Source organism: Suricata suricatta, chromosome 12 (genome assembly GCF_006229205.1).
Source record: "Suricata suricatta isolate VVHF042 chromosome 12, meerkat_22Aug2017_6uvM2_HiC, whole genome shotgun sequence".
Lineage (NCBI taxonomy): Eukaryota > Metazoa > Chordata > Mammalia > Carnivora > Herpestidae > Suricata > Suricata suricatta.
The window spans coordinates 73,574,394-73,598,463 of NC_043711.1; the positions used below are offsets into that span (position 1 = coordinate 73,574,394).

General features: G+C 38.9%; 1 protein-coding gene across 1 annotated transcript in view; it reads right to left on the reverse strand.

The window, feature by feature from the left end:
• Window positions 1-23,104, reverse strand: part of PLCB1 (phospholipase C beta 1) — a 664,399-nt gene extending 641,295 nt beyond the window's left edge. The window contains exons 1-2 of the mRNA XM_029917918.1: window positions 23,066-23,104; window positions 22,063-22,140 (exon numbers count right to left, since the gene is read on the reverse strand). Coding sequence (XP_029773778.1) covers window positions 22,063-22,140; window positions 23,066-23,104 — 117 coding nt within the window. The remainder of the gene's footprint in view (window positions 1-22,062; window positions 22,141-23,065) is intronic.
• Window positions 23,105-24,070: the final 966 nt, after the last annotated feature.

A 24,070-nucleotide genomic window follows, 5' to 3' on the forward strand; every position in this document is an offset into this window, starting at 1 on the left:
ACATTCACAGGTTGGGGTTCCAGTGATGGGTCAATTTCCAGAGCCTGTCCTGTGTTATTTTGGTCTCATTGGTTTATCTGATGCCACTGCAGCTCCCACGGGGCCTTGTGCCTGAGGGAGCAGAAGGAGTTCTCCAGTCCAGATCCCCAGCATCTCTGGGCAGGGGAAGGAAGTCTCAGGCTCGTGGGAACAAACAGTCCCCCAGACCAAGCTGCTTGTGGAGGGCTCCCTTTTGCCAGCACCACCCAGAAACCCCCACATTGTGTCTCTTGGTAGCAAGAGAGGTAGTTTGAGGCTTGATGAGGAAGGACAGCACCGTTTTCTGGACACTTGCTGTTAGCTGAGATCTCAATTTATCCCCCTTGCCAGTGGAGTCAGGCTCTCCTGGTGGCAGTGGAAGGGCTCCCATTAGATCTATGAAAGGCAAGTCACCCTCTGTTTCTAGGTCAGGAGTCATGAAATGCTGGGCCTGGGTTGTGTGCTGTTTGGGGGGAATAGAAAATGTCCCCGCCACTGTGCTGTTCCTCTAGTCCTGAAAACAAATTCATTTGCCTGCCTCTTAGTGACTTTCAGAGTTCTCTGCTGTTTGCCTCTTGCATTACTTCCAGGATTTATAGCGGTACTTAGTGTAGAAGAACATAGAGAAGTAGATCTACGGCCTCTTGTCCAGATCATAAGTCTGAACGATCCTTTTTTGAAACACAAGTTACTTACATCATTCTGTTGTTTAAAACCTATAATGGCTTCAGATTTCATTCAGAGAAAAGCCAAAGTGGTATTAAGCTTAAAATGGTATTAAGCTTAAAATGGTATTAAGAAAACCAACATAATTTGCCCTGGCCTCTCTGACCTTGTCTCCTGTTATGGCCCCAGCACCCCCATTTACTTTCTCCAGGCAAATAGCCACTTTCATGCTCATCAGACCAGAAATCACACACCTTCACATTTATTAATTTTTTGCCTAGAGTAGTCTTCCTCCAGAGAGCCACATGGCTGGTCACCCAGCTCCTTTAAGTCTCTGTTCAAAATATCAGCTTTTCCAAGATGCTTTCTCTGAGTACCTTCATCATCACTGCCACCTTTTTACTTACTTACTATGCATCAAGGTGGCTGTGTGTTGTTTAGAAAAATGCCTGACACTTAGTAGGTGCTCAGTAACATTGCACTGAACAAATAACAGGACAAATTCATGTGCAGTGACCCAGCTGTCACTTACCGTGGTTCAGAATGCTTCTGTTGTGGGAAAGAACTACCCAGAAAGGAAGTGCACTTGAACCACTAGAATTTACAAAAGGCAACAGCAGGTGGGATAGCTCCTGGCCAACTGAATACTGGGAGGCAGTTTATGCCCAGGAAGCAATCCTCACTAAATATAAACTGGCTAAGGAAGCTCCACCTTGCAGATTCACCTGGCTTGTGTTGACTTAATGTTGACAAAGCGGCACTCCCCATGGATGAATTTCTGGCACAATAAGAGAACTAGTATAGCTTCTCACTTTGAAAGACAGTAGTCATTCTTCAGAGAGCCCATGGGCACAAATGACATAAAGAAGACAACAGTGAAAAAAACAGTAATAATAAACATAGAGTGCTCCCAACAGGATAAGCACTGGTTAAAACACTTTTTATTAAGTTATGTATTTTTCACAACAACTTTTCAAGGAAATGCAATTTTTATGGTCTTTTTATATATGTGCAAACTGAGGTACAGAGAGGTTAAGACCCTTGCTCACAGTGACACAGCTCACAAGTTACAGGACCAGGATTTGAACCTGGCAGATGGGCTTCAGAGCCCGCACTTTTAACTACCACCATATATTGTAAAAGAAATAACCTAAATTTGTTTGTCTCCTACACATGGAAAGAAAAAAGAATGTAACTCATGAGCAAATAAAATAATAAATATATGGGAAATTCATTCTAAATTTATTTTCTCCAAACTTGAATTTGAAGCTGACCTCTTAAGCAAAAGTTTACTTGCACTCAACTAAATGCATACAATTCAACGGAGAAACCAATAAATATTTTTAAAGGATGCAAATTGTCTGTTATTTATGAAATGTCTATGTATACCAATGTATTAGAAGAAAATCATATCCACTAACAATAGAGGAAGTTAACTCTCACTTGCCACATTGTTGTCAGGTTCCACACTGTCATTGTAAGAAGGCCAATTTAGCAAAAGTAACACTTGCTCTCTCCTGACTGTCTTGTTGAAGCTATGTGAAACTGCCCTGTTTGATCGCTTTTTGACCTACAATTATGGCAATTTCACATGGTTCAGGCCTCTTTTTTTTATTCTTGAAAAAAGTCTTTTTTATTCATGTTTTTTATGTATGTATAGTCAGAGATTAAAGGTCGCCTTGATTCTATGCACCTAGCATACCCTTTTAATATAATATGCTTCTTCCAGATCAGAAAGCAGGAGCCAGAATAATGCCCACTGCATAGCCTATTTTCTTCTGACGTATTGATTTGTTTTCCTAAGAAAACAAATTCTAAGCAATTATACTCTTTGTTCCACCCAGGGTTTGCCTGACTTAAAACTTAAATAGGATTTAAAATAAATCTGCAAATGGCTTTATTTCTTATTCCAATTTTTCCACTTACATTTGAATGAAACTGTGATTTACTCTGAAGTTATACTTTCACTTGCTTCTCCTTTCTTACCTCTGTTTTTAGAAAAAGTTCATTACATGCGTTCTGTAAATACCAAGTGTAAGTACTTTAGGCTTTGAGATCCTTTCTGAAAAAAAAATACATGCCATTTTTTCCAGGGTCAGTAATATTTTCTATCTGTCCTTATGCAGATAGAATCAATTACCAATGTGAGCGGGCCTCTCCAGCTAGAGTTCTCAGATACAGTAAGGAAGAACATATTGTAGGCACCCCAAAGGAATGGTTGCATAGGGATCTCAGGAAGCCTGGGTGGAACACTGACACTGAGTAGTAGAGTGACAAAATCAGTGTCCCTCTAAATGACTGCTCGGGCCATCTTGATGGCCATTCTTTTATTTTTTTCATTTTTAAAAAATGTTTATGTATTTATTTTGAGAGAGAGAGAGAGAGAGAAAGGGCATGCAAAGGGCAGAGAAAAGGGATGAGAGAGAAAATCCCAAGCAGGTTCCACACTGCCAGCACAGAGCCCAATGCCAGACTCAAACTCACCAATTGTGAGATCACCACCTGAGCCGAAATCAAGAGTCGGACACTCAACTGACTGAGCCACGCACGCGCCCCTGCCATTCTTTTAATATAAGAAGCCTTACTGAAAGCTGCCAGAGGCATGAAGAAAAATCAGACATGGCTCCTGTTTTCAGAAAGGAATTTAATTTCATTTTCCAGAGCCAACCCAGCAAGTGGACCAATCAAGATTGTCCAGACCTTGGTTTGGGTCACCAACTGTTCTCTCCCCCTCAGCCTCCCATTCCTAAGGGTCACTGAACTTGCTGAGTTCAGACATCTAGATCTGCATGCCAGAGCACTGCGAGTCTAATGGATATACTAGACTAGTAGAGCCGCCTGATCTACACTTAGGAATACATCTGCAACCTGAGACACTGGCTTCCCTCGGGGCCCCAACTTTTCAATCAAATTAGGTACAAAAAGGTTTAAATCATGAACCAGAAGTACCTGAACACATGTCATAGGTCAATAATGCACACAATATATATGCATTCAAATTTACTAACTTTGATTAAAAATAGCGAGCAGCCATGGAGCGCTTAGTCTCTCTGCTGCGCCAAATGTTTCACATGTGTTATCTCATTTCATGCCCACAAGATTCTTATGAAGTATAGAGATATTATTCCCCATTTGCTGAAGAAGAAACAAAAGCTCAAGGCTTCCTCAGGGACACATACAGTGTTTGAGCCAGGTTTTAGACCTGGATTAGAGTTGGATTTCAGAGTCCATGACCTTACTCAGGGTAGCTCACAAAAGAACAATTTTGGAGGTCATGCACTGATTCTACAAAGTAAGTAAAGAGATGGTAATGAACTGAACGTTTTAACCTCAGTGACTCCCCACCCAATATACATTCACCAGATAATGGCCTTCCTTTCCTTTCACTGCATGCTCTGTTGGCTCAGTCGGATATAAATACGCTGATGCCTGCATCTTCACAGAGCACACTCAGCTTAAAAAAAGATGAGCTCAGAGTAAGGACTGATCCCTTCCCGTGCTTCACTGACAAAACCTACCAAACTCTCCCTCAGTCAAACTCATGTGTTTCTCATCCCAGAAAAATGCAGGGTGCAGCCCAGGCTAGAAGAAGAGATCTGGAGTGATTTCCATCTCTCTACTATGGAAAATTCCCTGGGATCATTTTCCTTCAGTGAAGAATTCTGAGGTTTAATATCCACTTTCCCAGTGTTCTTACAGATTTTGAATTATTACCATGTTCCCAACATAGGGATACTTAAAAAAAAAGAAAACAGACTCTATCAGGTACAGAAAAATCACTTAGGAAAATTATTTAGAAAAAGAAAAAGTATAAAAACAGAGAAAGTGAGAGTGACACAAGCAAACTCTAGCCTTGAACATGAAGAATTCCCTCTCATGTTGCATGGCCCTCAGCCAGCCTCATCCTCAACATCTGGGAAAACACTATTCGGTTTGAAGAGCCGTTGCTAAAAGGGTGCTGCCCAATGGCATCCTGGGTTGGAATGCGGCTCTACCGTCCTAACACCTCACAAGGATCTTTTCCTCTCTGAGCATCAACTGAGGACCCCAAAGCCTAGGGGATGTTAAAAAGATCCCCTATCTTACAGCTGTGTTACACGACTAACACAACTGCCTGATAACATACTTAGTGTTGCCTGGATACTTCAGGAAGGTGAGAAAGCCATCAGTTAGTTCTGCCCCATTGATACACTCCACTATGACAGAGAGAACCTCCCCTACTTTGAGAAAACAATAGCTTTTCTGTATTTAATTGCAAAAGCAATCACAAATCATTCCCTTATGCATATCCATGCCTCTTTGCAAAGTGACTTTGCACTTTGTTATGAAGAATTAGCATCTATTTTCCCACCCTATGATTGATTTGGCATATACAACATGGCAGAAGTGCAGATATGGTCACTTTGGTTCTAATGATTGGCAGGTTAGATCCTCTCTCAGAACTCTGCCAATCCAGCAACTTGGATTAGACTTGGAGAATGAGGGACCATATGGGCCAGATTCATGTCAGCCCAGCCATCGCAAAGGACAGCTCTGATCAGCAGAGCCACACAACCATTCCACAGTTAACTGCAGATCCCAAAGGAGCCCAGCTGAACCAGAAAAATGATCTACCTGAGCCCACACCAATTCATCAACCCACACAGCAGTGATCTAAATAAATAGTTGTTGTTTTAAGGCACTAAGTTTTGGGGCTGTTTGCTGCACAGCAAAATGTTGCCTAATATATGTATTCTATAAATAACTACCACAGATAAGGAAGGTGGAAACATGATATGGGAAAAATCTCTCTCAGCACACAACGTAAAATTTATTAAGGAATGAGCAAACATTGCTATTTCTTTTGTAAAGTAGATTTATTTATGGTATGTTCAACTACACCACTATATAACACAACTTGAATTTTTTCTTAAATTCATTCTTGAACTTCACAACTTGGGTTCTTCTACTACAAGCTGTTTGACCATAGTAGATTCTACTCCCTCACCCTCAGTTACAGGAGTAAAAATGAAGGGATTGGATGTTATAACATTTAAGCCCTGGTCCAATTCTAAAATGAAGGATTTTATGGCATTTTTTGTCTGAAACATGTAGTGATTATTTTTTATCACTACATTTCTATGATGAAATAAGAACACCTCATTTGACCCTCCAACTAAGCCATTACCTTCAGTGTGCCCAGCACTGCTCCCAGTCCTGTGGATGTGGCAGTGAAGGAAACAGACATGCTCCAGTGGTATGCTGGAGCTTTCTTCTCAGCTCACGAGAACCGATTGTGTCCTTCTGTTCCCAAATCTGCGTTCAGTGACGATGCATTGGTCGTTTGAAACCAGACATGGCAGGAAGGGGACATTTAAGCCGTGCACATCAGCAAATGCTACAAATCTGTTTTCCCACCAGGACAGCCGGTTGTTAAACATTTACCAGGACAAGAGTTGACTCTTCTCTCATTGAGTCAACATCCTAATAGAGGAGCTAGACATTACATTATGAAATATTTTATTACACCCGAGAAGTATGTGGAAGCAGCAGAGAGGAGAACACATAAGGAGACCACACATACTCCTGGCAGAGGGAGAGTGCTGTGAAGACTTCATGCAGAAAGGAACATGCCATGTGGGAGGAAATGGAGGAGGGCCAGTGTGGTTATCGTGGCCAAAGCACAAGAGCTTGAAGGGAAGGTGGAAGGAGGTGTTAAGAAAGACTTCCAGGATTCAGACTGTGCAACTCTGTGAAGAGGGTGCCTTTCATAAGGTAGCAGGACCAAGGCAGGAGGAAGGGAGGAAGAAAATGAAGCCAATCTTAGCACTGGGCTTCAGGTATCTCAGGGACCAGGTGTGGGGTAGTGAGGTAAAATGGGGGCTGCTGCGTACAGGTGGTAAATGAGGCTGGAAGCACAGATGAGATTCTGGTGAATGGAGGGACCGCAAATCAGAGCCGGCCAAGCAAACTGAGTGGTAGTGAAAGTGGGGAAAAGCATGTAAGCAAAGAAGTCAAGAAAATGGGGCAAACAATGTAAAATTCTAATAAAAGATCAAGCACAAAGAGAGCTAACATGGCCAATAGGTTTTACCATATGCAGGTCATCGTTGGCTTTAAAAAGGTTTGGAGCAGTGATGGGGACAGAATGCAGACTGAAAGGGCTGAGGAGCCGGTGAAAGGTGAGAACAAAGAACAGAGGCGGAGTGTATAGGTAACATCTTTAAAGATGTTCTCTCTGAATGAAAAGGAGAAAGAAAGGAAAGCCCCCAGTTAGGGTCAAGAGAGGGTAGACGGTTTTCTTTGAAGAGAGGAGAGGACTATTTAATATTGATTGTATAGATCTGGTTAAACAGAAATACTGACAACACAAGAAAGAGAAAGAATGAAAGTGTCAAATCATTGAAAAATCAGAGTCCAGGGCCAAATAGGTAAGGATGGTCTGGGAGAGGAGGAGGGGAACAGGAGGAGAGAACAGCTGAAGACCAAGGTGGGCTGCCAGGGTTGATGTCAGGAAGGAGGTAGGGATGCCCTCCAGGACTTTCTCTTTCTTACAAGAGATAGGAAGTCCCATAAACTACTCATAAACTACTAAGAGTGAGGCAGCCAGACTTGAACAAGGAGAAGGTTTTAGTGAATGAGTAACAGTATAACAAGTCATTAGCTTTCTATCCTGACAGACCTGGGTTCCACTACTTAGTAGCCTGTAATGTTAGACAAATAACACCACCTTTCTAAGTCTCATCTATTTGGTCAGCAATGATTGAACAAGCACTGTATATAGCGGTGTACTAGAAATGGCAACAAAAATCGGATAAAGTCCTTGAATTCAAAGACTCCATCATCAATTGGGTGAGTAAAACAAGTCACACAAAATTAGCACAGCATAAAAAGGGCCAAGGTGAAGGGAAGCATAAGGTATTCAGGAGCACAGGAGTAGGGGGTCTGTTCTAGACTGGCAGGGTTAGAGACAACCTTTTAAGGAAAGAACCACTCTAGTTATAGCCTCAATTTCCTGAATGCATAACGAGAGAAAACAATCAATTGATTAATTAATGAAATAGTCAACATAAGGCAAGTTGGCATGATGTCTACAACACAATTACCAATAAGTTCTACTTTCTTTTTCTCGACTGGTACAATTGAGACTATTAGGCTAACCTACAGAGTTGTTAGAGACTGACACTTTTTGTACACATTTCAATTTTCTCCATGTTCCTTGAAACATATTCTTCCCTAAAGATGGCTAGAAGCCATGAAAACTATTCCTGATAGCGAAACCCCCAACTTAGAAAAATATACAAAACAACTAACAATAATGTCTTACACAGGGAATTGTAGACACTAGGCATATAAAAATTTCAGAAGTTCTATCTCTTATTTCTCTTTCTGTTTATGAGCCAGATGCAGCTGGATCCTAGATACCTGAGTCCCTGCCTTCCTTTAAATAAATGAATGCTCAATGTATCAGTTAGCAATCCTGACTGTAAAAAGACAATATGCCATCTTAAATTGGCTTAGACAATGAAGGGATTGATTAGCTCATGAAATAAAAATGGCCTGATCTGGCATCTCAGATGACTTCAGAAGGATTTGGTTCTTCCCTGGCTACTCCCTTGCAGGGTTAGTTTACCCTTTAAGCTCCCCAGGTGACAATCGAACTATTCCAGTATCTTTATTCATGAGAAAAAAATAACATTTTTAGGTCCATGTAACATCCTGGCAGCACATGACCCAGCAAAAGAGAAAAGTTCTTTCCCTATAAGTTTAAGGAAACTTTCCCTTACTTTGGACTGGTACTAAACAGACTATTCTGGAGCCGATCTCTACAGTGACCTCCAACAGAACTTTCTGTAATGATGGAAACCTTCTCTAACTGACCTGTTTACAGGTAGCCATTGAGCATTCAAAATATGGGTAATGTGATTGAGAAACTGATTTTTAATTCTATTTTAATCAGTTAAAATTTAAACGTAAAACACAACATGTGTCTAGAGGGTCCTGTTTTTAGACAGTACAGTGCTACAGTGAGGGAAGGGCAGGTTACACTGACTGGCTAAACTAGTCAGTGCCCACTGCCTTAATCTGGGGGTGAAGTTAATCCCATTCATTGCCACAAAGGGAAGTCATTCTGCCTAGTGTCCTGGAGCCCACCATTTTTATTTCCCAGAGATTAATGGCCCAATTCAACATGAAATTCCTTACTGAGGAGTCATCTTTATAAATCTTACCTAGGACAATGCCACGTGAAAGTCACTTTGGAATAATAGCCTTTTAAAGCTGAGAGTGACCTCAGGGCTTACACACTTTAGATCCATATTTCACAGAGAATAAATGGACTTGAAGGATCAATTGCTTTGATTATGGTGGTTATGAGCGAGGCCTGGATATGCTGACCTTCAGCCATTTTTTCACTATAAAATTCAGTTCTTATGCTACAGCGCTCCAGTAGGCCCACTGTGACAGAACTGACTTCCTTCCACATGAAGCTTCATAATCATTGGTGTATTGAAGCTTCCAGGAAAGAATGTTACCACAGAGGTCTTCAGACTCAAAAGTCTGAAGGAGCCTAAGAGGTAATATAAATAAGGTGGGCCAGCCAGGTGTAGACTGTGGCTGAGTAGATACCACGCACTGTGTCTAAAGCTCCAGCCAAATGTGGCCATCAGGGTAGGTCAGCCAGTATGGCCATGCCTTCAGATGAGAATTACAGATTTGTGTATGAACTCTCCATATTTTCTTAAATGCTGGCCTCCCATGGGGCTCCTGGGTGGCTCAGTTGGCTAAGCGTCCAACTTCAGCTCAGGTCATGATCTTGTGGTTCATAAGTTCAAGCCCCACATCAGGCTCTGTGCTGACAGCTCAGAGTCTGGAGCCTGCTTCAGATTCTGGGTCACCCTTTCTCTCTGCCCCTCCCCTGCTCCCACTCTGTGTGTGTCTCTCTCTATTTCTCTCTCTCTCTCTCTCTCTCTCTCTCTCTCAAAAATAAATAAACATTTAAAAAAATAAAATAAATACAGGCTGGCTTCTCATTTTACATTTTTAATGACTTATGCAGGCTAAACAAGATCTGTGAGTGGGTTTAACCTCCAGCATGTACCCTGTGGTAGAGATTTATGAAGTCTGACCTGCTGAAAATGAAAGCCTTCAAAGTAGTTGCTGCTGGAGGTGCCCATGTGCTCCCATGCATGTCAAGTGAAAGCTTCCAACTACAACTATGTCTTAGGGCTTTCTCGAAGCCTGGGGCCCACTGGTCTAAAGCCCCCTTGGCCATGGAGAGGGCCTAAGAGCCCTGAGGAGAGCTGCCTTCAGTTGCTGATAAGTGGGAATTGGTAGATAAATCCCACAGCTCCCGGGCCCCTCAACTGGGACAATTCTGAAGTGTGCTCTGCTCTGCCTCCCAGAATTCCTCGGTGGTTTGGAGCTTCAGATGCCCAGAGTGTGAAGTGGCATCTACTCTGGTATTCAGATAATTCGATATTCACAATACGGTGCTGAAATGGCTGCCCTCCTGCATAATGATGCCATGCTATAGGAACAAATGTTCATCTAAAAATAGAATCCATTATGTATACCAGCCGAGCCGTTAGTTTCTTAGCATAGCAACTAGTTCTGCTCCATAAAACTTTTCATGCAGGCATTCTCTTCAAACAGGTGCAGTTGGCCATGCCACAATTCAATTTCCAGACTGTGGTGCCTATGTCAGTGGGGGGTTTTGCACACACCAAAGACAAATCTCATGCAAAATCATTCTCATCCCAATCCATGTTCCTTATAGAAGACAGAACTGAAAACCAAAAATTCTATTGGCAGACACATGAATTTTACAACCCTCAAACGTCTTATGTAGGGGTGATTAAGTCACAAGCTTCTTGTCACACTTGCGTAAGATCTGGCTCTCTGGTTTCCTTGGTGGGTTTATGTGTGTCAATAAAGGAAGAGTCCTCCAAATTAATAAGAAATGACACGATGTTATAATTTAATAAAGTGATATTTGTTTTTGTATCAGTAATACAAATTTAAGTTAAAAGACGACATAATTACATAAAATAATGTTTACAACCACATTTGTTTATTCAAGAGTGTAGAGAATTTAATTAAGTATTGAATTCCGACAACAATTTGATCTAACAGAAGATCTAGAAAAACAAAAACAAAAACATAATAAACAGGGCTTCAATGCTGAGGACAGGTTTGGTAAGGATAAGACAAATAGCTCATACCTGGAACATTCAGAGAATGTAAAATGAAATGAATTTTAATCAACTGAATATAAAAACATATCTATTTTGATTCAATCTTGAATAGTGAGATTCTTTCTAAAAAATGCTAGTAATTTCCTGCCTTCCTAAGTACAGTATAGGGAATATTGTTCAATCATAGACAATTCAAAATCTTGTAGGGCCTCTGAGTGCTCAGCTGAATATTACTTCTGACAGAAATTAGGCCATGGACAGGAAAGGTAGAGTGAACACATCCTCTCAGGAAGTTTGCTGACTTAATTTGTGATGTCAGCTTGCTTTCTATCAGTGTTCACCTTGGCTGCACATTAGGATCAGATGGCCACACCCGAGAGCAATTGAGTCAGACTATCTGGTGGTGGGGCCCAGGAACCAGCATTTTTGAAGCTCCCTGCATGACTTCAATGTGCAGCCCAAGTTGAGAGTCTTTTCATACAGTTTGCCTCTTCTCATGAACATAAGAAGCCTACTCATTTGTCTCCCCACTCCCAGTAGCAAAATGGATGGACCTAGAGGGAATCATGGTAAGCGAAATAAGTCAGGCAGAGAAGGACAGATACCATATGTTGTCACTCATATGTCTAACAGGAGAAACCTAATAGGAGACCATGGGAATGGGAAAAGCAGGGGAAAGAGTTGAGGAGAGAGAGTGAGGCAAATCATGAAAGACTTTTGAATACTGAGAACAGAGTGCTGAAGACGGGGGCGGGGGGGGGGTGATGGTCATAGAGAGGGGCACTTGTGGGGAAGAGCACTGGGTGTTATATGGAAACCAGCTTGGTAATAAACTGTATTTAAAAAAAAAAAAAGAAGCCTACTGAGGTTTCTTTTAGACAAATTTCCCAAGAAAAATTAACTTTATACATTAAACAGATTCTTTAAAAAGCCAAGATATACAGCCAGACTACCTGGGTTCTAATCCTGCCTCTGCTAGTGTCCAGCTGCATGACCAGGGGTCATTACTTAACCTTTGAGTGCATGTCAAAGTCCATACCCATAAATGGGTTTCATAATAGCACTATCCTCAGAAGCTTCTGGAAAAGATTAAATGAGTGTATTTGTGTATATGTGTGTGTGTGTGTGTGTGTTAGCACAGTGGCATGTGGAAGACATTGCATACATGTTTGCTGTTATTGGTGATAATGGTAGCCATGATAATAATAACAAGAATTCAAAGGTATGTGCAAATTGAATTAGTGCATATTTATAAAAGTATATTTATAATATTGATTGCCGAAAGTTTATGTTTTGCCTTTTTAAATTAGTTAAAATAAACAATGATAAAATAGGAAAAAATGGGAAATAACTAACCATATTCTTTATTTTAGTCTATTTTTATTGTGATAACTGCCTAAATGATTCAACTACCCATCTAAATTTATTTTACCAGAAGTGAGAGAAATAAAGACTTGTCTTTCTGATTAAATATCGAAAAGACTTAAGGAGGACCCCATTTGTAGGATCAAACCATCTTGGATTGATAAGCAAATAAACCAGAAAACAATAAAAAATGCACGTAATTCAAACAAGGGAGCAAGAGAAGGATCTGGGAATTCTATCCATCACAAAGGCAAATAGGGTTTTTTTATAACAGGAAATAAAATTATGAACAATGTACCAAATGTATTTCTTCCACACAATCCTCCAATCCAGTGTCTCAAACTAATTTTGGTATCAAATGATACAAATATCCCATTTTATAATAGCTTCATAGCATGGAAAGCATCCAATTTAATTTTTCCTTACAAGACTGAGAAGAGCTAAATATAAGCAACTCATAAAACTGAGGCAAATTTTAATTAAATTATATTAAGAGTGAAGTGTTTTGAATTAAGGCCAGAGTGTTTCATATTTCTAAACTCTGATCACAGTGTGTGCAAAAGAGCATCACTGTCGTTACTGACATGATGAAGTGCAGTGAAGGTGACATGAAAATCATGTCAATGCACTTACACCCTACAAATAATCCCAAAGAAACTGCAATGACGCCATTTCATAACCAGCCTGATTTTAAAAGACGTCTGAAGAGGTTACATATCAGTTAGAAATTCTACTAAAAAGCCATAAATCACAACCTCCAAGAGGAATTTGTGAAAAATTCCATCATAATAACATTTCTTCTTCTGTTGCATCTACATACCCTAGGCAATCATAGCATTTGGTTATTCTACACTAGCTAGAGTTCACTGAGGAAAAACCTTTGGGCTCAAAGCAGTGGAAAGAAGGTGGTATTGAGAATAAATGGAGCTTAATCTGAAAGTGGTTTTGATGAGCAGAGATTTGTTCGTAGGCAATCAGACAGACCAATGACTAAATTATACTTGAAAACACTACAAGTTTAATCTCTAAAGATCTGGTCAGTATGGAGGAGGAGCTGCCTAATGTCAATATAGCTGTGATAATCCTAAAGTGATTTATAATAAGAAAAAGACAGAAACAGCCATGGTGGAGTCCATTCTTCTTTGAGTAATACTTTTTTCTCTTATCCAAGATTTTAAATCATTTAAAGCTTATTCCATGAGATGCTTCGGATTCCCGAGGGTCCAAGAAACTTTCACCTATGATGTAGTATTTATTAGTGAATTATACTCAGAAGAAAATTATTCAAAATGATAAATCCCTTCTTTTGCCTTCCATGGTTCTCTTCCCAAAACATTATGAAACACATAAATAAACATCTTGTGTGCCCAAACAGACATAAGCGTCGATGCTTCAGATCAAAAGACCATACTGAGTCTAAACAGCAAACAAGTCACTAATACCTTGAAGAAGAAAAATATATATATATTTAAAAATATACAAAATAGATGATCACCTGGCTTTTGAAACAGCACATTTGTGGTCCTTAACAATTAGTTAGAGACTAATTGCTTATTCAGAGGCTAGTTGTTTTTATATCCCAATAATAAAAAGCCACCACAAGTGACCTTGAGGGTGTTATGCTAAGTGAAATAAGCCACAGAAAGACAAATACTGCATGGTATCACTAATACACGGTATCTTAAAAAAAAAAAAAAGTCAAACTCTAATCTCCTAGAAACACTACAAAAGTGGATGCTGGCACTGGGGGTGGCAGTGTGCGGAATAAGGAGAGGTTAGTAAAAGGGGACAAACTTTCAACTAGGAGATCAATAAGGTTTGAGAATATAATGTAAAACATGGTGACTATAGCTAAGATGCTGTAGTATATAAATGAAATTTGCTAAGAGTAGAACATAAACATATTCACACAAACAGAAAACTAAATTAATCTGTGAGGTGATGGATGTGTTAATTAACTCCATGGGGGTTCCTTTCACAATGTCTATGGATACCAAATCCCCAGGATGTACACTTTAAATATCTTACAATTTTATTTGTCAATAAATTATTGACTAATAACTCTACCTCAATAAAGCTGAAATTTTTAAAAATAAAATTAAATTTTAAAAATTAAATTTAAAAGAAGACCCCAAGAAGGATCAAAAATTTACAAAGTGCTGGGCATTGTGTTAGGCACTTCACATATCAAATTTAACAACAATCCTAAGAAAGTTATACCTATCTTACAGATGAAGAAATCGAGACTTAGATTATGAAGAAATTCACCCAAGGTCACTCTTAGTACAAGGTAGAGCAAGAGCTCGAATCCACATCTATCTGACTTCAAAACTGATCTTCTTAACTGGCTTCCAGCCTCCCAAATTAGGGCTGCTTTAAGAAAACTGCTTGGTTTAAAACAAAAGTATTCATCTAATAGTTTCAGTGCCTCTTACTAGGAAATCTTTTTAATGCCCTTAATTAGGGGGCATCTATATTAAGATGTCAAGCATTAAGCATCTATATTAAGCAGTTCTTAGAGACAGATTCTAGTAAAATTAGCTTATTTTAGAGGTGGTTCCAGGACAAATCAGGAACGAGGAGGAATTGAGACAGGAAGGGAAAGAGGCCATAAAGGATGTGTTTGCATGCCAGTTACCACTGTGGATGGTGGCTTAATCCCACCAAAGAATGCTGGGAAAGAACATAAAGCTTGCACCTTTGCCTTATCCCAACCAAGAGGTAAAGGAACCGTGATATTTGCCTATCAAACTTCTTTGCTTGGGGTGGTTGTTAATTCTCTGGAACTTACGAGCAGCATCATGGATAGCAAAGTGAGTACTAGTGATCAGAAACAGCAAAAAAATACAAGTGTTGGCCCCTAGGGTCCAATATGTAGCTTCCGGAGTTGTAAGGACTTGGATATAGACTTCATGCCGCATCTACTCTGTTAATCTCTTCAATAATGGTAATTGAATTCAGAAAAAGTGAAGGAAAGAATTCAGTCCCTAGATGCTGCTTGTTGGTTAGTTGGTGATGACTGGTGTACCGCTCCAGGCCAAAGAATGATCCCAACCCTCAGAAAGCAATCCTCACAAGGCATAGTGCTGTTTTCTAAGGTAATTTTGGTTATTGTTTCAGCATAAAGTTACCAAATAAAATGAATAGAATTCATCCTTTTTAATTGATAACTTCATCATTGCACTCAATAGACTGTTGAGTATCCTACCTCACTTGCCACACACAAGAAAGGTCATTTACATCTTTGGTTAGGTTTATTCCTAGGTATTTTATGGTTTTTCGTGCAATTGTGAATGGGATCTGTTTCTTGCTTTCTCTTTCTGTTGCTTCATTTTTAGTATATAAGAATGCAACTGATTTCTGTACATTGACTTTGTACCCTGCAACATTACTGAATTCATTGATCAGTTCTAGAAGGCTTCTGGTGGAGTCGATCGGGTTTTCCATGTAGAGTATCATGTCATCTGCGAAAAGGGAAAGTTTGACTTCTTCTTTGCCTATTCTGATGCCTTTTATTTTCTTTTGTTGTCTGATTGCTGATCCTAGGACTTCCAACACTATGTAAAACAACAATGGTGAGAGTGGACATCCCTGTCGTGTCCCTGATCTCAGGGGGAAAGCTCTCAGTTTTTCCCCATTGAGGATAACATTGGCTGTGGGCTTTTCATCATGGAAAGAGCCTAAATGTCCATCAACTGATGAATGGATCAAGAAGATGTGGTGTATATATATACAATGGAGTACTATGTGGAAATTAGGAAGAATGAAATATGGTCATCTGTAGCAAAGTGAATGGACCTTGAGGGTGTCATGCTAAGCGAAATAAGTCAGGCAGAGAAGGACAGATACCATATGTTTGCATTCATAGGTCTAACAGGGGAGACCTGGCAGGGGACCATGGAGAGAGGAAGGGGGAAGGAGAGCGGGGAAGAGTGAGGGACACAGATCAAGGGAGACTACTGAATACTGAAAACGAACCAGGAACTGAAGGGGGAGGGGGAGGGAGGGAAGGGGTGATGGTCATGGTGGGGGGCACTTGTGGGGAGAAGCACTGGGTGTTATATGGAAACCAATTTGACAATAAACGATTAAAAAAATTTAAAAAAAGAAAGGTCAAAATTGATGCTTCTGAACTATTCTAGAGCAGTATGTCCCAAAGAAGAAGCACCGTGCTAAATGATGATTAATGAAATGAGTGGTGCCGGGGGATTCTTTGGGGAAGCCAAACTAGTTTTTAATAGGACATTCCTAGAGTTTCTTATGGAGGTCTACGGTTCATCATTTATATTTGTGAACTCTGGACTCTCATGGTGAAAAAAAATGTCATTGAAGCTTATGTAAATATTTAATTTTTGAACTTTGCTTTTGAACTCTGTGTAGCAACTTAAGATTACCGTAAGAGAAGGCAGTCTATTCCTCCCAATAAAAGAAACTTAACCATCGCTCTGTACAAGGATTCCTAATGGCGTCGCATGCAAAATCCCAGATCAGAAGAAAATGGCAGATGGAGCAGATGGTAGAGTCAATCGCTCCTGTCCTAAGTCCTTCAAAATGACTCACTATGCAGATATTAATTTACAGCTATGAACTAGGGTCATGGGTAAGCAGAAGGGGTTGCACTTATTAAATACGTGCCCGTGGTGGAGGTGTCAGCACCAGGAACACAAGGGGAACATCACCTCAGGTCAACCTGACACCTCAGCTCCCTCCTCCCACAACTTCCACACCCTGAACTACAAAAAAAAAAAAAAAAAAAAAAAAAAAAACAAACAAACAAAAAAAAAACACTACAGAAAAGAGAGTGCTGTGATACCTGGTGGCTCCAACCAGAAGAACAGGGACCCACCAACACATAGGCTGCTCATTTAAAGAAATTACATTTACAGCCCCACCTCACACTAGTCCTCAAAAGACATGATGTGACTGCTGTGGCCTGAAAGTTTGCATCCTCCCCACCCCCTCTCCCAAATTCATACTTGGAACACATAATGTCCAAAGATGGGATTAGGACGTGAGGTCTTTAGGAGGTGCTTAGGTCTTGAGGGCAGAGTCCCTGTGGATGTGATTAGTGTATAAAAGAGGCTCCAGACATCTCCCTAGTCTCTTCCATCATGACAGAATACAAACAAAAAGGCTCCAACCTGGAAGAGGGCCCTGATCTTGGACTCTAGCCTCCAGAACTGTGAGAAAGAAATATCTGTTGTTCATAACCTACCTAGTTGTGGTATTTTGTTATAGAAGCTGAAGAGACTAAGATTAGAAACCTAAATTAATAATGATGGCCATGAAGATGAGGAATAAGAAAGTCCTTAAGTGAAGCAAAAAGAAAAAAAAAGAATGAAATGTGAATACATCAAATTTGAAAATGGCAAGTCATCTTTTGCCATGCATAAGTTAGATGTTAAGAAATTTAAAGACAAACCACAAACAGGAAGAAAGTATTTACAACATCTATAACAGCTACAGGATTACCATCTAGAGTACACAGAGCACCCTCAACAAGGGATATTAGCAAGGGGTATGAGATTCACGTTAGAGAAAACGGGAACAGTCCATAAATGAATAAAAATAGACATGTCTTACCAGCAAGGCAGACACTGGCAACTCAAAACAGAGATACAACAGTTGCATCAATAAATGCACATATAAATAAATGCCAAAATAAAAGGTTTCTTAATAATGTCAGTGAGGCCTGAGGAAAGAGTTCCTCTCACATACCACTGACAGGGTTATAAAATGATGCAACTATTAACTAAAATTTAGGATATGTATAGCCTCCAATCAGCAACTGTAGTTCTGAAAATTTACCTCAGGGAACCCCTGACCCATATACCCAGAGAGGGCTACGCAGGCTGACTATTATTCTGTATTACAGATGGTTCTCTGTAGCCCCAAATTAGAAACAAACACCCACAGTCTTCAGTGAGAAATTATTATTAAATAAAATTTGGTAATCCATTCCATGGGGTATGATAGAGCAATTTAAAAGTTAGAAGTAGATACACATATACTTTCATGAAAAGTTCGCTACCTCAAACTAATAAAGTAAAACATAAGTTCATGGAAGAGTAAAAATGATATGATGGTGTTTAGGGTACAAACAGATATAAACAAAACAAAATGAACTATTTCCATAGTGATGCATGTAAAATTCCTTCAGAGGAGAAGGAACAATACCATGAAACTGTTACCAGTGACCCTGGAGGGAGCACGAAGATTAGAGTCAAAGATGGAGGAGTTAAGGGCATTTATACTGCTTTGCTCTCTGCAAAGAACATATTTGTGTGTTATTCATGAAATTAAAACTAAATAAAATCTGTAACAACAAAAAAGAGAAAGTCGTAGGAGTCCTTCATTTAAAATGTATCTTTTTCCTCCTATTCCTTTTTGATAATGTAAATTATGTGCTCCTCTCCCCTCTCCCTCCAAACTCCTGCTTTAGGGATCCAAGGAAGAGTTTGCTGAACTACACTGGGCTTCTTGGATCTGAACTAGTAGTAACTAGTTTTATTTTTACACCAACCTTGGCACAGAATCAGGGCATCGAGTTGCAAGTCAAAGGTCTACTTTGTTTTATCATCTAGCAGAATAGGCTTGTATTAGCTCTTTTTTCTTCTTTAGCTTGTCCTCCAAAATTGTGATGCAGAAACTTCCTGTAGTTACATGGTTTTCATGGCTGATACTTCCTGTGTTGGTTCCTGGTCCCAGTCTGGCATAGCTCCAAAGAAAAGTCATAGCCTAATGCCAGCAACCCCTTACACACTCCGACTGTGTGGGACCCCCTTCTCACCCACAATTACAGAAAAACTCATCCTCTTCACCTAATATACACTGACATAAGAAAAACCAGCATGCTTAAAACAGTCTCATTCAAAAACGTGTTGTTCCAACTTGCAGTCAAAAACATGTACAGAGCCAACAGTAAAGGAGAAAGTGATTAAAATAAGTCAGGGCTGGTATGAAGAATGAACATGTATCCCTTAAGATCATGGTTCTATGTATCTGCTTCCCCCAACCTCAAATATTCTTTCAGTGTTTCAACAATGCACATTTTTGCTACCTAAAATTGACTTGCTACTAGCTCTGGTTTTTAAATTCCTAAATCTATCATCTGTGCTGTCTTCTTTACCACCATCATTTCTATGATGAAAAATCTAAAGGGGGGAATTAGAGGAAGGGAGCATGTCATTGTCTATGCAGGGTGGGTTCAGTGGCTCAAAATTAGTGGCTCTGGTCTACAGTACAGTGGACAGTAGGTACAATGTATAATATGGGATAGCATCATGTAGCTCCTACAGGAGAGAGGACATGGGTAAGACATTGAGTAAAATGTGAGAATTTTCTTCCAGTGCTATAAAAAGAAAGATCTTGTAACAAGAGCTTCTTTACCAAGAGCTTCTTAAAGCCACTCAGCTCGCCTCTGAGCAGACTAGGCGTCGCTTTGGCACAGGCTTTGTGGACAAAGGAGAAATTAGGTAGAGAGAGGTCCAAAGGGAGAAGAGAGGTACATTATAATAAATACCAATGCAAGCTTCCAAAGCAATGGAAAACACAGTGTGTAAAATCAATGAATAAACTTACAAGTATTTTTGATCTGAGACATATCTGTAATACATGTGATAGATTCACATCACTAAGAGTCACTGTTAGAAAAAATATTTTAAAGAAAGTGGGCCTCTAAGTAACATCATGATTGCACCACTCAACCAGGTAGCACCGAATGATCTTATGCAAAACAGGAGCTAAAAGCTTGGCTTGTCATCCCTCATTTGAGAGCACCATCTTCTAGCATACATCCTCTTTAATATATCACTTACACCCGTCCATCTCCTAGAAGTGGATGTATCACTCCTTCTGGCTCCAAGACTGGGCATAAAGCCAGAAGAAAATGACAAACTTGGAAGCAAGGAAAGTTTAATTTTTTTTTCTTAAATCCCCTCATCTTTTGTATACTGATATATGATCATTGACTAAAAAATAAACCTCGTAACTCGATCACAGAGAGATGACTTTGGTATTTAAAAAGTGAAAAATGAAATTTACTATCTTCTTAGGTAGAAATGTAAGATTCATATCCATGAGAGGAACAGTAATAAAGAGATAAAAGGAATTGCTACCACATTATCTGTTTCAATTGGTCATAAACATTACAACCAAGAGAAAATGGTTGTTGTAAAAAACTGAAATAAATTTTCCTACATCTGAAAATAGGTATAAGTCAAAATACTGGGTTCTCAAAACAATAGAGATTCATCAAAGAACCTTCTGTCCTAAACCCTTTCTCTTTCTTAAGCAAAGAAATATTTATGATTGGTCTTAGAAGGGAGTTTAACTGAGTTGCCATGAATTATTAAAAAAACCCCAAAATACCTTCTGTTGCTTTTATAGAAGCTTGATTTACAAGCTAAAAATCAAACTGACAGTTAAGTCGCTTGTACAAATACCCAACCTTTAAAAATGCCCTAGGCATTATAAATATATCTTTCATGAATATAGCTGCAACAGTTCTAAAAATAGCTTTTAGGAGGGGGTAAAAACTCTTTCAAGCCATTGTTTTATACATAACAGCAGGAAACCAAACAGAATGTCAAACCCAAAGTGATTAACACACCCAGTAATAAACACGAACATTAAATAGGAAATATTACAAATGAAATACATTTTTTTGACATTAGCTTAGAATCTATGGTTTAGCCCTAGATCTATTGCCAGAGATCATTCCAGGGCACCCATATTCAAAAAATAATTCGAGGGCTACCAGGCTAAAATTCTCCTTTTAGATGAGTGTAAACAGACAAACTCAGGACTGGCCCTGGGAGCCAGATATTACCATCCAGCACCAGAGAGTGTCCCCCAGGCTCCACCCTGACCCCAAATATGCCATTTCACATGGCCAGTTCCAGACCACTGCTCACAGGTAAACTCACGGTTGCCCCAAAGGCAGAAGGAAAGGCTGACAAATTCCAGTAACTTTGGCAATAGGGACCTAACTCAAGGATGTGAAAAGACTAACAGCCCTTCACAATGTGGCAGCAGGTATTTTATTGGTTTTAATATGTATTTAGAACTCTCAATAAAGCTTACCCATCTCTCCAAATAACAGAGCTTACGGGGTCACAATATTCTGTGTTCTGTGTCCTCAAAGGTCCAAGTACAGAACCACTATTTCTTAAAATGATAACTACTTTCTTTGAATATTTTTTTTGCCCAGTAAACCCCAAATAAATCTTCTGATCTGCAGACATTCTTTTTAATAATTCAATAAGTAATTATCTCAATTGGCTTCATAATAAATGAGATCCTAAACTCATGATATGGTAGACAAAAAGCTAATATGAAAAAAAATCTTGAAAAATTGAAGGTATTAGCTAAAGGAATCTTATTCTTAATTTTCTAATGTGAACAATTGATCAAGACCAATTCCCACAGAGGCCAGGCAAACTCATAATAAGCAGCAAAGGGTTGAAGGAAGAGAAAAGGAAAGCCAAACTTATAGTCATGTGCATCAAAACTTATGTTCTCATCATTTTTCCTTATTCTTTATGGGTAGAGCTGGAGGGTGACTTAAGCCACTAATACTGGCTAATTTTCTTCTACAACAAATGTAATTCACATTCTCATGTTCTTGTCCTGAAAAAAATGCCAATTGTTCTAGGATTCAGCATATCTTAATACTTTGGCTAGAATCCTTGGGAACCCCTAAGACATTTCTAAGTAGAACCTTTGAATAAATTACAAAGGGTCATTCATGAAATGGATATACTTATGTAGGCAACTTAAATACTTTGCAAATCAGCAACAAACTACAATTGTAAGAAAGTCATATCTCACTTTTTACCTTATTTTGATCTGTCCAGTAAAAGAAAAATCCCTGAGGGTCAGTCCTCAAAATAATTGGAGTGACAATAGTAGAGTCCTAGAAATATAAGAAAAAACATGAATATCAACATATGTCATTGTAGAAAGTCCTACCCTGAAGTTATTTAACAAGTAAGAGTTGTTAAGAGTTTCTCAAAGGTCATCAGTTATTAGTAAAAGTTTCAAAAAAGTAGACATGGCATCCTCACTTCACAGCATTTTAATTACATAACTAAGCTTCTTTACTAATAATTGGAATACCAGTGCATTGCCTATAAAAGGAAAGCCCAGTGATGTGTATATTTATTAAGACAAATTGACATGTTTCCTCTTAAAAGCTCTAATTTTCCAAATAATTTTAATATTAAACATCATTACATATTTTATATGACTAAAATTAATTAGAATCCATGCTTGAAAGTAATATTTTAAATTACATTTGTTCTGTAAAATTATTTTTTATTGTCCTAAAGAGAGTAAACATATTATTTGGGCATTGCTGTTTCCAAGGTAACAGTAAATAAGGCCATGGTCTATATTTTCAGAGAGATATATACAAAATTATTGCAAATTTAAATTTCACAAGATGAAATAAAACATCATAGATAGTCTTTGGAGTTTGAAGCATGCATATTATAAAGCAAAAACGGCATGCACTGTAATTATAATATTAAACATTTCTAAAATATGTGTTCTTTTCTTTTGGCAATTTTCAGAAAGGCATACCATCTGCACAAGAAAACACATGTCACTGGATATGGATTTTTATACTCAAATACTTGGGACTTTGCAGGAATTACATTTTTAAAGGAGACATAAATTACCTGTTTATTTCAACTTTTTCATACACATTATAATGAAGGTATGGTATATCCTCTATCTGATCAAAGAGACTTATAACGAAAATTAGAACTTACAGAAATAATTTTGAAATTGGATACTGTTTTCCTGATGGGAAGAATAGATCAATGTTTTTAGTCTACGTGGTAAGTCTGATTAGAAAGCTGGGTTCTGAAGACCATCTCCTCGGGGATGTCTGTCCACCCTAAACTCCCCCACCCCCCACCCATCTGGGTACCTCATCTTACACAGCTACAACTAAAAAAAAGAGAGAGAGGTCACAATAATACCTACCTCAGAGGGTCTGTGTGAATTAAATAAATAGGATAATTTGGGTAAAGTACTTGGACCAAATGCTTGGCTCATAAAAACATTTTTTTATTATTAGTAGATTATGCTTAAAAACTGATTGATTAAAATAGCAAATTAAAGTTTATCATGGCATTCTTTTTTATTATGGTTTTATTATACCTCTAACATAAAATTTTTAACTATATAGTTCAGTGGCATTAAGTATATTCACACAGCTGTGCAGCCATTACCACCAGCCATTTCCAGAACTTTTTCATCTTCCCAACTGAAATTCCACACTCATCAAACACTAACTCCACATTCCCTCTTCCCTAAGCCCCTGGTAATCACTACCTACTTTCTGTCTCTATGAATCTGACTACTCTTGATGCCTCACATAAGTAGAATCATACAATATTTACTATCATTTTGTGACTGGTTTATTTCGTGACTGGCATATTGTGTTTAAAGGTTCATCCATGTTGTAGCAGGTGTCAGAAATCCCTTCCTTTGTAAGATTGGCTAATATTCCATTGTATGCATACATTACATTTTATTCATTCACCCATCTGTCGGCGGTGGACACTTGAGTTATTTCCTCCTTTTCGCTATTGCAAATAATGCTGCTATGAACACAGATTCACAAATATCTGAGTCCTGCTTTCAACTGTTTCATACTCAGAATGATCATACAATAGTTCTGTGTTTAAGTTTTTGAGGTCTTGCCCTTCTGTTTTATCCTGATATTTTTAACATTTATTCTTTTTTAATTTTTTAATGTTTATATTTACTTTTGAGAGAGAGAGCGAGTGAGTGGGAAAGGCACTCAGCAAGAGAGAGACACAAAATCTGAAGCA